Consider the following 12,385-nt stretch of genomic DNA (forward strand, 5'->3'; position numbering starts at 1 on the left):
CTGTGCTAGCCCCTCCCCGAGCTATCAGTGAAAGACTCTGCTTCACCTTGTCAGCCCTACACTTCGTCAAATATGTGTTATTAGGTTTAGTGCATTAAGTGGTGTAAAGTAATTATTAAAACATTAAAAAGCAACAGAAAGATAAGAGCAATAAACTTTTTTTTTTTCATGCCTCTCAGAAAATTTTAAAGCAAGGTCATAATTCTGTCACTTTACAGATAACAAAATATTGGTAAAAGAAAAACTTCTTTGTGTTTTAAAATCCAAACGAACACAAAAGTGTTAAATTTAAATCTTATATTTCTATTAAAAGTTTTATTTTAATTTTTAAAGTATTTACAAAATTATGTGAAAAATAATGTGGTTAGCCTTTTTAAACAATATAGCTAATTTAATGCACAGTGAACACCTAGGTGTGCTTTATAGTACCCTTAGTTTTAACTTTGTGCTACAGCAATGGTTGTTCTTTATTTCTGCATTGAAAGAACTATTATTTTAAGTGCATTCAAAATATCAGCACATTATACAAATCTGTATATTTGTGTCGCAGTAAAAAAAAATAATATAAATGAAAAATATATTATATATAATTTTATAAGTAATATATAAAAGTAACTAAACTTTATAAGCAAATTAACTAGTATTAAATATAATTTTAGTCTTAAGTTCTAAGTGTGTAAATGTATCAGATGTCTTTAACTATATTTTATAATAATCTAAGCATTTAGTTAATTTAGTATATAATATTTTTTACAAATTATTCACTTAAAGTCTTCATAGTAAAAACAGTTGTTTGTTTTTTAAAAAATCAGTTTTTATACCTTTAATAATCATAGTTCATGCTATTGTGTTTAATCATAAAAATTTTAACACTTTATTGCAGCTGTCTTACTATTCTACTGCAAAACCAATTTAAAGAAAACCTATTCATTTACAGCAAATGATTTCATACTTCAGAGTGAAGACTCCTTCTACAGTGCTCATTAACCATTTTACTTAATGTTTTAAACTTCAAATTAAAATTGTTTTAAAAATGTTTTGTGTTAAATCTAAACCTTAAAATTTATTTTCAGCAAAGTTCCACTCCATCTACATTAAGTACTTCTCAAAACTAAAAAAGTTTTTCTACAAAATTTTTTTTCTTCTCACAAACATGCTAGCTAAATATTTAAAAGCGCTTGTCAATTTTTTATAAATAAGTCTTAAATCAATCCTTTTGTCTGTTTATGTGTCTGTTGTGATGAATGAAAGTGGCCACAAGTGTAAAATGTTGTGTTTAGTGTTGTTTTGTTTTGTCTGTTTATTTGTTATCTCTACATTTTATAATAATACAATTTTTAAAGCCTTATCCATTTTTTAAATTTCAATTAATTTTTTCAACCTGGTTCAGTCTGGTCAGTTCACAAACTGGCATCTTACAATTAAAAATCATGTGTTAAAAATTATGTATTAAGCTAGCTTTGTCCTTCTAAGAACATGGCGGAAAGTGTGAGGGATGGCAAACCCCAGATTTCTCAATGGCCATCGGGGATAACTTTTCCCTGGAGAATTTCTGGACTTTGCAGTCACCTGGCTTTCCTGCTATGTGTAAGTTCAAGCCTATAGAATATGTATTTATGGCTAAAAAATAGCATCCAGCTTTAACATAATAACTAGATGTTTAAGAAAAATCCTTTATATTCAGTTTAAAAAAATTTTTTTAATTAGCAATTGTTAATTATAAATTTTCTTTTATGCCAAAGTCTAACAGAGGTCAAATAGCATTCCCGTGGTATTCAAAAATAACTAGTGTAATGTAAATTGCTAATGTTTTCTGCAAATTCTTAATTTTTATATGAAGTAACCATTTTGCCTTCTGCCAAGCTGTTTTCTTATAAACCTCCTGCTAGACGCCATTCCTGCAAACCTGTTTCTAACTGACTCCACCTTTGACAATGCTGAATTAGACACTCTGCCTAGCTGCCTTCGATGCCCACCGATGCCACCAACAACCTCCATCCTCTCTACCTCCATCCCTTGGCCGGTCTTGCAAGTCGACCTTTGTGCCCTAACCATGGGTGCAAGCCTATACTGGGGCACCTCCAATTTCCGCCTGCCACAACCTCGTGCTGTTGACCCCGATGACTATTACTCCCCTGCTAGCGGTGGCTGCAACTCTGTTATTCGCCGTGATGTACTACGCCACCCCTTCACCACCTTCTACGTCTGCCCTGGTCACCACCGGCCCCGTTCCAGCGACTATAAGTGTGGCGCTCATAACCAACACTTTTGCGCCTCCTGGGGCTGTGAAACCACCGGAACTGCTTATTGGAAACCCTCTTCCTCCTGGGACTTCATCACCGTTTCACGCCCCCCAACTCCTCCTTTTCTGAACTGTGATGCATCCTCTGCTACCCGTGGTTGGTGTAACCCCCTCATCATCGAATTTACTGCTGCTAGACGTCGGCATCACTGGACTCAACCCGTACAATGGGGACTCAGACTTTACGTTAGGCGTACCGACCCTGGACTTCTTTTTTCCCTCCGTTTACTTAAACAGTTGCCGAATTCTCACCCCCTCGCCGTTGGTCCTAACACTTTTTTTTCATCCTCATTCAGGTCCATCACACATGCCTTCTCCTCCTTATCCTCTTCCATCTGCCTCTCCTTCTCTCAGACAGCTCACTATGCCTTCAGGTCCTTCTCCGTCCTCTCAGGTTATTCTCAATTTCATAAATGCTTCTGCTCTTGCCCTTACAGATCCTGCCTATGAAAGATGTTGGCTTTGTTTTTCTCCTCAACCTCCTTTCTATGAAGGTGTTGCAGTGTTTGGCAACCTTTCCTCTACCTCCAACCCCTCTGACCTCCGTTGGAACACACAACCTCAACATGGCATTACAGTCGGTCAAGTCGTAGGCTCTGGCCTCTGCATTAAGCCTAACGACTCCCTGCTTCCTAGCCAATTACTTGACGTGTGCAACGAAACTATTGACATCTACAATTCTTCCTCCTCACAACCCTATCTGTTAGCTCCCAATGGTACTTATTTTGCCTGTGCTTCTGGTCTTACTCCTTTTATCATTCGTTCTTCTTTCCTCCTTTCACATGATTACTGTATTCTCGTTATTCTCATTCCAAAAATCACCATTCACTCAGAACATATCTTTCCCTCTCCTGCCGCCTCACCCTATTCCTATTCTTCTCAATCCCTTTCTCGACAATGCCGTGAGCCCTTCACCTCCATTACACTTGCAGTGCTCCTTGCTGTTGGCGCTACTGGCGCTGGCACTGGTATCTACTCTCTTGTATCCTCTCAATCCAATTTCCGCACTCTTACTCAAGCAGTGGAACAAGACATTAATGAAATCAAAACTAGTCTGCAATTTCTCACAGATACTATTAGTTCCCTTGCTGATGTTGTTCTCCAAAATCGTCGTGCTCTATATTTTGCCCTTATGTAAGAGGGGGGAGTCTGTGTAGCCCTTAAGGAACAATGTTGTATTTTCAAAGATAAACCTGGATTAGTTAGGAATAGCGTTCAACACATTGGTGACGGTATAAAAGATTTTGAAAAACATTTCGATGAAGAACAAGGCTGGTACCAGGGCTGGTTTTTCTCTTCTCCTTGGCTTCACACTATCTTGTCCACTATTTTGGGCCCACTCATTAGCCTCATGCTGCTCCTTTCTCTTAGCCCATGGATTTTCCGCAAAATCACTGCCTTTATTAAGAACCAGGTAGATGAACAGACAAAAACCTCTATTCAGGTTAACTACCAGCATCTAACCCCGCGTGGCTCCTGTGAAAACTTGGCTTTAGTCACCAAGCCGCCTTTCCAGCCACTAAGTTTCCAGGAGATAGAGCGCATAGCTAACAAGCGGAGCTCGCTCCGGCACTTGTGCTCTCGGCTGTGGAGACACCTATGACGGGATTAGCAAGGTCCCAGTTAGGGCACGGCCCGAAAAGGCTACAGCGCATAATTCGGATCCCTGTGCACACCCACGGCGTTTGTAGCCACCTTTTAAATGCGGCTTTGGCCGTGTCCGACCTGGTCAAGCCTTGTAGCCTAAGACACGGTTCTACCACCCGCTCACGACTTTCCTTCTTTTATTAGAAGAGAAAGGGGGAGATGTTGGGGACTGACTTGTTTGAGGCCATATTGCTGTTCTTTCTGCCATAGCCCAGCTTTTCACCTAAAAGCCATTTTGCAGTCTTGCTGTGAATTTTTTTGAGCTAAAGAGAAAGGCATGCAGCTGCAAGATATAATTAGCTCTAGCCCGGAGGAGAGCAAAAGCTGCCTGGTACCGTTATCAGAAACTAGGCCTCACTCCTTAAGACCACATTCCGGAGTGAACTAGGCTATTATCAATAAGTGTATGCTACATTGTCTGTTCAAGATCACTGAGGCAGGCACATCTCGCACCACCTCCTGATAGTTAAGCAATTAGGAATGCAGCTGGAAGGTCACTAGAAATTTCCATGGAAACAGCACGTTCATCATAACTTGAAGGTCATCCAGCCCCCCTAGACCCACTGCCCACTTCCTTATTTAGAGAATGCCTAAATTTCTTTGTTCCTTGAAACCTGAAATATATCCTTGCCTTGTATGGGCCTTCGCGCCAAAAGTATGACTGACATCACCTTTGTACTGCCCCCTTCTCCTTCACTATATAAGAAGGAACTGTAGCCAATAAAGGGACCCTTGAACAGTGAGACGCTGCCTTGGGTCTTTATTATTAACCTCTCTCAGATTTCTTACAGGTGTGGTTGTGCCTTCACTCAGCAAAATAGGAGTGCAGTCGTCTGAGAAGCTTCCCCAGCTAATTCCTGCTGGCCGGGCCCCCCTGGGGGGCTTCAGGACCCCGCAGACAACAGCTATTTTTTATGGTGATCATGAACATTAAATGAACATGTAATAGTTATGTGTCCAACACTGTGTGTGACACAAAATAGTCCATTCTAAATTCATCCCCTCCTTATTAACCTATTCTTTAAATTATAATTGAGGGTATAAAGACTAATAGTGTTATTTATCATTATCATATTGCTAAGCTAGTTATATTATTTTATATTATTTTATTTTATTTTGGATTTTGGGTCACACCCGGCAGCACTCAGGGGTTACTCCTGGCTCTATGCTCAGAAATCGCTCCTGGCAGGCTCGGGGGACCATATGGGATGCTGGCATTCGAACCACTGACCTTCTGCATGCAAGGTAAAAGCCTTACCTCGTGCTATTTCTCCGGCCCCACTATGCTAATTATTAAGGAGACCAATACAGTTTTTTGTTCCTAATTTTACTCAAACATGTAATTTAAAAGTCCTGCTTTATCATGGCTTTGCTATAAACTTAGGAATAACAATCTATCATTAATTATTACAACTAATCCTTCACTTCCACCAAAGTATATATTTTGCTCTCTCTAAAATTCAAGCACAGATTTAGACACATAATGCTAATTAAATATCAGATCATTCTCATCCTAGAATTCTCATAAACATCAGCTCATTTGGAGATTGTCTCAAATAATGTTTTATCAGTAACACAAAACTCATTCTAATAATCAGCAAATTTACTGAAATAAATCAGAAGTTGGAGAGATAGTACAGCAGGTAGGATGCTTGCCTTGCACATAGCTGATCCAGGTCCTACCCTTAGCATCCCATAAGGTACCGAGCATCTCCAGGAGTAATTCCTGAGTTCAAAGCCAGGAAGTTAACCCTAAGTATCACTGGTGTGACCCCCAAAACAAAATAAAACACAAAGTCATACTAATTTACCAAAAATTAATTTTTAACTTTAGAGTCCTAGATTATTATGAAATGATTAATGTTAATTACTCCTCCCACCTTCAGCTAAGGCAGCAGACACATTTCAACTTTAGTTTCTAATAAGCACACAAAACAGGTGATTGAATGTGTATCACCTAAAGTTCAGATTTGACTGTTCCATTCGATAGTATGTACCACAGATTGCTCAAATTTTGATATCACATAAGACAGATTGTATAATAACTCAATATACTGGCTTTGTACACTTTAAAAAATTGCAATCGAGGGAGCTTGAAGCAACAGTACAGCATGTAGGGTGTTTGCTTTGCACATGGTCAACTGGATTAATCCCCCAGCCTCAAAAGCAGTGATTTCTGTGCACAGAGGTAGAAGTAACCTCTCAGCGTTGCTGGTTAAGCCCTTAAACAAAATAAGTAAACAAACTACCATTGAGTTGAAAATTAATTTACTTATTGATAAACTAAAAACTTTAATCTATATTGAAAGAAAGTAGGATTTATTTAATAAAGCCACCAGATGGCAAGAAACACAAATTGCAGTGTAAGCACCAATGTGTTAACACCTTTTTAAAACGTAAGAATAAAAACCATTAAGAGGCTGTAAATGTTCTAAGAGACCCCACCGTTTTATGTTCTTTTTTAACTAATATTAATTGGAACACCTAAGTATCCTTATTTATTCATTGTAGGAGGAAGTATTAACTAAGCCAGGCAAGTTTAGTGTAGTACACCCAATTCCCTAGAAACTGTATTGGGATAACTCACACAGCCACACACGGTTCCTCTACCAGAGTTTCCATTCAGACATGATATTATTACTCAGATAAGTAATCTCTCTAAAATCCAAAATGCTAAATGTCTGGGTGAAAGCATTTTTGCATTATTTTAATCATTCCTGGTAGGTGGAGGAAAAAAATCTACCACACATGTTAATTCTAGGATATGCTAGTCTGGGGCTTTAATGGAAATCATCTTCTCAATAGAATGAAGTTTAACAAATTCCAATTCACAGAAAGTGAGTCACTTCTTTCTTTCCTATTGGCAGGGTTAACTATTATATTATATTATTATATTATATTATAATATTATTATATTACATTATATTATATTATATTATATTATATTATATTATATTATATTATATTATATTATATTATATTATATTATATTATATTATATTATATTATATTAATTATATTTTATATATAACTCACACTCAACAAGTCTCCAACTCTCTGTTACCTCATGCTATATGTTCAATGCAAAATTAGTTTGCATAGAAGTTTTCACTAAAAGCCTACTGTTCTTTCAGGAACAGTTTTGAGAATCCTTGGCAGCTGTTGGGGGACAGTGTAGGATGGGAGATAATAGCTTTTGAAGAAAAGGTTAGATAGTTCTGGAGTGAGAAATGAATAAGATTAATCTATTTACTTGATCCACTATGAGTTTAGTTATAAATGAAGAACTAGATATAAAACAGAAGGAACTTGGCTTCCAGAGAAGCTAAATAAGAAAAGATAAATGATGGGGCAGAATTTAGAAGTTAATCTTGTATTTTTTTTTTTTTTTTGGTTTTTCAGCCACTCCCAGTGATGCTCAGGGGTTACTCCTGGCTATTTGCTCAGAAATCGCTCCTGGCTTGGGAAACCATATGGGACACCAGGAGATCAAACTGCGGTCCATCCTAGGCTAGCATGCACAAGGCAGATGCCTTACCACTTGTGCCACCACTCCAGCCCCTCTTGTATTCTTTTTAAAAAAAATTTAATAATATGTTACTCTAGTATTCTTCCTTTTCTCCCACGTAGCATGGATTGCCCTGACATAAAGAGGTGACCATGGTCTGGGGAAGCCTGTCTACAGATGACAGTGTGGATGGATACCCTTTCTCTCCATCTGCAACTCAAATAAAATCCTTGGAAGCTCTGATCCAGGAACCAAACTCATGCCTCACTCCCAGGGCCAGCTCACAAGAATCATCTATCTAACCTACCTAGCAATTGATTATTAATCGCCATCATTGAGAGAATATGTGAGAACATGAGCCCAGGAAAACCCTACAATATCATAATGAAATATGTGAGTTTTCCTTAGCTGGGGCTATCTGCCTTCCCATGTGTCCCCAGGATATTCCAAGGGGACACAAGTGAAAATTGCATAAGACTAGTGGTCAACCGGTAGAATTGGATGGGGTTGAGAGGCTGACTGTCCAGAAAGATAAAGGTCAGAAGGGAGAAAGCAGGGTCAGTAAAAGGCTGAGAAACACTAGTTTATGCAATTCAGAGGCACAGGTCTCTGCAACTCAATCACCAGTTCCATGTAAGGAAGAGGGTGAGATTCTCAAGTTCTTAGGAGGTGAAGATTATACAGGAGTAAAGCTCATCTTGTATGCTTAACCTCTTCTCCACAGGAGAAAATACTCAGAAATGACATTATGGTCCCTTCTCAAACATTTCAAAACAGTTCAAATACCCTGTTACCAACTTCTAGAATTTTGCAGAACCCGCACAATCACTCCACTTAAAAATGTTAGAAAAACAAAGAAACAATCATAATAAAATGCCTCCTTAAGATAAGAGTTTTAAAAGAGGCAGTTGTGTAAAATAAGGACACACCAGCAACTCTTGAAAGTGTTCACTGCAAAAGGATGCACTTAGAAAATACTGTTTGTTTAAGTGCTAGGTATATTTCTTGCCAGCAGATGGCGATATAGTTTAGCTATATATTTAAAAGGCAAAAACAAGCAAAAAAAATTTATTTATTTTTACTTTTTCAACGCCCTCCTTCACCAGTGCAACATTCCCACCATCTCCCTCAAAATTTTTAAAGTTTAAAGATTCAGCTTCAGAAAGTGAAAGAAAAGGCTTGATTTTGTTTTGGGGTCACACCTAGTAGTTTACTGGTTTTATTATTGGTTTCATGCTCAGGGACCAATGCTGGCCAACTCAGGGGACCATATGGGATTCTGGAGATCAAATTCAGGTCAGCTTTGTGCAAGGTAAGCACCTTAACCCGCTGTAATATTGCTTCAGCCTCAAGGGACTGATTTTTTATCTGGAGGTAGTTAAATAAAATGAAGCATTTGCTAAAAGGTGAAAATTGGAGAATGAAGAGACATCATGCAGCGGTGTTAAGGCTCTTGCCTGGCACACAACTGACCTCTATCAAAACTTATGATATCTGGAGTAACTTGAGCACAGACCTAGAAGTAACCCCCAAGTACAGGCAGGTGTGCATCCCAAACACACAAACATTTAAATTAAAAAATTAGGATTTAAGAGAAATTGAAGACGTCTCTACTGATTTATATGGGCCTTATTAATTGGTTTGATTCTAATTAATTGGTTTAATTGGTTTGATTTGTTACTAAGCATTAGCAACATCATCTTGCTAGAAAAAAAGAATCTTAATAACTGACTTTAAAATTGCATTTGAGCCTAAGTGTCCACAAATGGTTCAAATGCCTATCTTTGGTTTGTCTTTGTAGAAAGAATTAGCTAGAAGTTTTCAATACTTAGGGTCTCCTGATCCCCAGGTCCAGATTTAGCTAACACTGACAGAGACAACCCTATTGTAATTGGTGCTGGAAATTGTTTTTGCAAGGAAGCACTGAAACATATGAGTTAAACAAATAAGAAATGACTCACCTGGTTGCCTCCACTCTTGGGGTTCACAAACACAAGCAAGGGTTTCATCAAAGGAGAAGAAATAGGCTTTATCACAAAGGGACGGCCTTTATTCTCCTGCTGCAAGAAGAAAGAAGCATTACTGAAAATAGGCCCAGTCAAGACATTGTGACTGAAAACTATACTGCTCAGAATCCTACAGTTTGTTATAACAATGATACAATGCTGGAGGAAGTTCATTGAGAGAAAGAGTAGCTAAAGAATGATCTCCATCAGGCCAAAGTGATAGTATAGTTGGTACAAGTTTGCCTAGGTTCAATCCCCAGTATCCCATATGGCCCCTGAGCCTGCCAGGAGCGATTCCTGAGCACAGAGCCAGGAGTAGCCCCAGAGCGTCACCGGGTGTGGCCCAACACCCTCCCCTGCAAAAATTGATCTGTATCACATATGGGATTTCAGATACACAAGTAAGGCACCAATGGAGTGGGAAAGCTGGGTCACAGAACTGAGTTTTGTGAGGCTGTGTAGAGTGGGGATTAAAGGGTACCTTAAAGGTACCTTAAGAGAGAGAGGAAGGTATCTACTCTGGTGATGAGTATAGGTATGGTATTATGTATGCATAGAACCATTATTAACAGTACTGTAAATCATAATATCTCTCTAAGCCAATAAAAATAAAATGTTTTGTTTGGGGGCCACACCTGGTAGTACTCAATGGTTACTCTGCATTCAGGAATCATTTCTGGCCATGCTTTGGGGGTTTAACCTGGGGCCATTGTGTGCAAGGCGAGTACCCTACCTTTGGTATTATCTCTCTGATTCCTAAAAATAACTTGAAAAACACCCCCGTAGTAAAGAATGTGGGAGACAATCAACACCCCCAATACACATACACAGCTACCCTTGAAGAACAACAGTAAACACACAAAATTTGAATCATCCACATCTTGATTTAGTTTTCTCTTGCTAGAACTTTCCATATGAAGTCAACTAGAAACTATTTCAACCTCATCTGTGTGATAGATGGATGTTGGTATGCATGCTGATATGTGTACAAATTTATATTTTAAGAAATACAGAATTCCAGTGTGCTTAGAATAATGAAGGAAAGAGAGTGGTAGGAACCATGTCAGAAAAACAAGGTGGAAATTGTAGGTTCCATGTTGGACAGAGGCAGATATGGATTAAAGGAAGAATTTTGGTTGAACTAAAATCCTGAAACACTTACTTCAATTCCTCTTTTACTGGCTCTCCTTTTAAAGCTTGTTCTCTTCTTCTTCCGATTTGAAGCTTTCAGGGAGTTCTGTGAAGAGAGAAAGAAATCCTGAGCTCCAAGGCTTAGTGCCCAGGAGCTATCCCCATGCAGAACCATGTAGAAGGAAATGGTGGCACATGCTTCCGACCGCATGCTTCTCATGCTTTGACACTTCCAAGCCACTGTTCATGGGTAAGCCACAGACAGAAATCAGTCGAGTGTGAGCAAGTGATTTCCCCACCCCACGGAGAGGCAGGGAGCTAGAAACCCGGAGGCTCTCATGGACTCACATAACAACACATGTTATACCTGCCAACCCTCCCAGTAAAAATGGAAGAATCCCAAATTCTCTGAGGGGCTCCAGTCTCCCGCCCAACCAGGTCCGTCTCCCGCCCAACCAAGTTCAAGTTCAAGTTCAAGTTCATCTCCTGGTATGGAGATCACCTATGTGGAAATGTAAAAAAGGAGGCCATTTTTCATGTTTTTCTTTACATTATTCTTTTTTTCTGTTTACTTTCCCCCACCCTTTTCTTCTTGGTATTGACCTATTCTAGTAATAGTCACAAAAAATTCTTCCACCCCAATGGAACGTTATGATCCAACTATTGCATCAAGGTTGATGGTTAAGTTTTAAGATACTTGAAGAATCACTCAGCTTTCTCAAAATATTGAGAAAATAGAGTAGACATTATCTATTTCTCAGAATAGAGGTAGAAATGACTGATTTTTTTCCCCTCCTTATAAAGGATCACTAACTTTTTACTCACCCCTCCCCACCCATCCCACAGCACCCAGAGAACTTTTCTTAGAGATTTGCCTTTGACTTTCAGAAACAGAGACTCCAAGTTTAATTTTCTCTCTTTTTTTTTTCTCTAGGGATTTTTTTGGACCATGAACTTTGTAAAGACCTTAACTGACCATTTACTCTTCATACTGAAAAGGATGCTGTGACAAGAACCTCTTTTAGAGGACAATCACAACTCTTAGTTAAAGGCAAAAACAGGCTTAATTAGTGGAGACATAGACTATCTATAATGTAACAGTGGAGAGTTATAATTAATTTCCACCTTCACAAAGGCAAAATACTCCTGACCCACAGAAGAATGTTTAACGAAGTACTTAAAGCTTGGAATACAGAACACTTCAATTTATACATATATACATTTGTACTGTTAAGCAGTTTAAAAGGTCTTCCTACATAGATTGAAGAAACTTAAACATTTGTTCTACTTCGTAGGGTAATTTTTTATGTAAAGTTTAGAAATAAACATTAGTTCAGAGTACATATTCTAATACATGCAAATTTGCAAAATACAAACTATTTAGCTTTTACTTAATTTAGACCATAAAAACAATTAAGTGAATGGTGGCTTATGTTCACCAAGAATAAAACTTCCTTGAAAAACCTTCAGCATTAAACTTTCTTCCTCCCATTTGATTAAGACTTACATTCTCTAAGTTTTTCCAGAAAAGAGAGATCCTGGAGCTCTTTGGGTTCTTTTCCCATGAATTTAACATTTCTCAATGTTGACTATGCAGTTAATGCTTGGACATTGTGATACTAGGGGCATTTATAATCTTCACAGACAAAAAGAGTGTGTTACAGTGAGTGAGCCCTCCACAAAATCAGGTTATGTATTAGGAGATTTTAATCATGGTATTTGTGGCTCACTAACTCCAACATGGACCTAACCTAAAGGTTTTTTAAACATCCACATGTAAGTAAAATCTTG

At 38.3% G+C, this 12,385-nt stretch overlaps 1 protein-coding gene and 1 non-coding gene across 2 annotated transcripts in view; one reads left to right on the forward strand and one right to left on the reverse strand.

Moving 5' to 3' along the window:
• The window catches only part of DGKI (diacylglycerol kinase iota), a 503,984-nt gene that overhangs the window by 219,901 nt on the left and 271,698 nt on the right, over positions 1–12,385 (reverse strand). The window contains exons 9-10 of the mRNA XM_049774493.1: positions 10,626–10,700; positions 9,419–9,517 (exon numbers count right to left, since the gene is read on the reverse strand). Coding sequence (XP_049630450.1) covers positions 9,419–9,517; positions 10,626–10,700 — 174 coding nt within the window. The remainder of the gene's footprint in view (positions 1–9,418; positions 9,518–10,625; positions 10,701–12,385) is intronic.
• On the forward strand, positions 395–524 carry LOC126030842 (small nucleolar RNA SNORA22). Its single transcript, XR_007503191.1, has one exon. It is a non-coding gene; the product is annotated as a small nucleolar RNA SNORA22 (small nucleolar RNA).

The sequence above is a fragment of the Suncus etruscus genome, chromosome 1, assembly GCF_024139225.1.
Source record: "Suncus etruscus isolate mSunEtr1 chromosome 1, mSunEtr1.pri.cur, whole genome shotgun sequence".
Classification (NCBI taxonomy): domain Eukaryota; kingdom Metazoa; phylum Chordata; class Mammalia; order Eulipotyphla; family Soricidae; genus Suncus; species Suncus etruscus.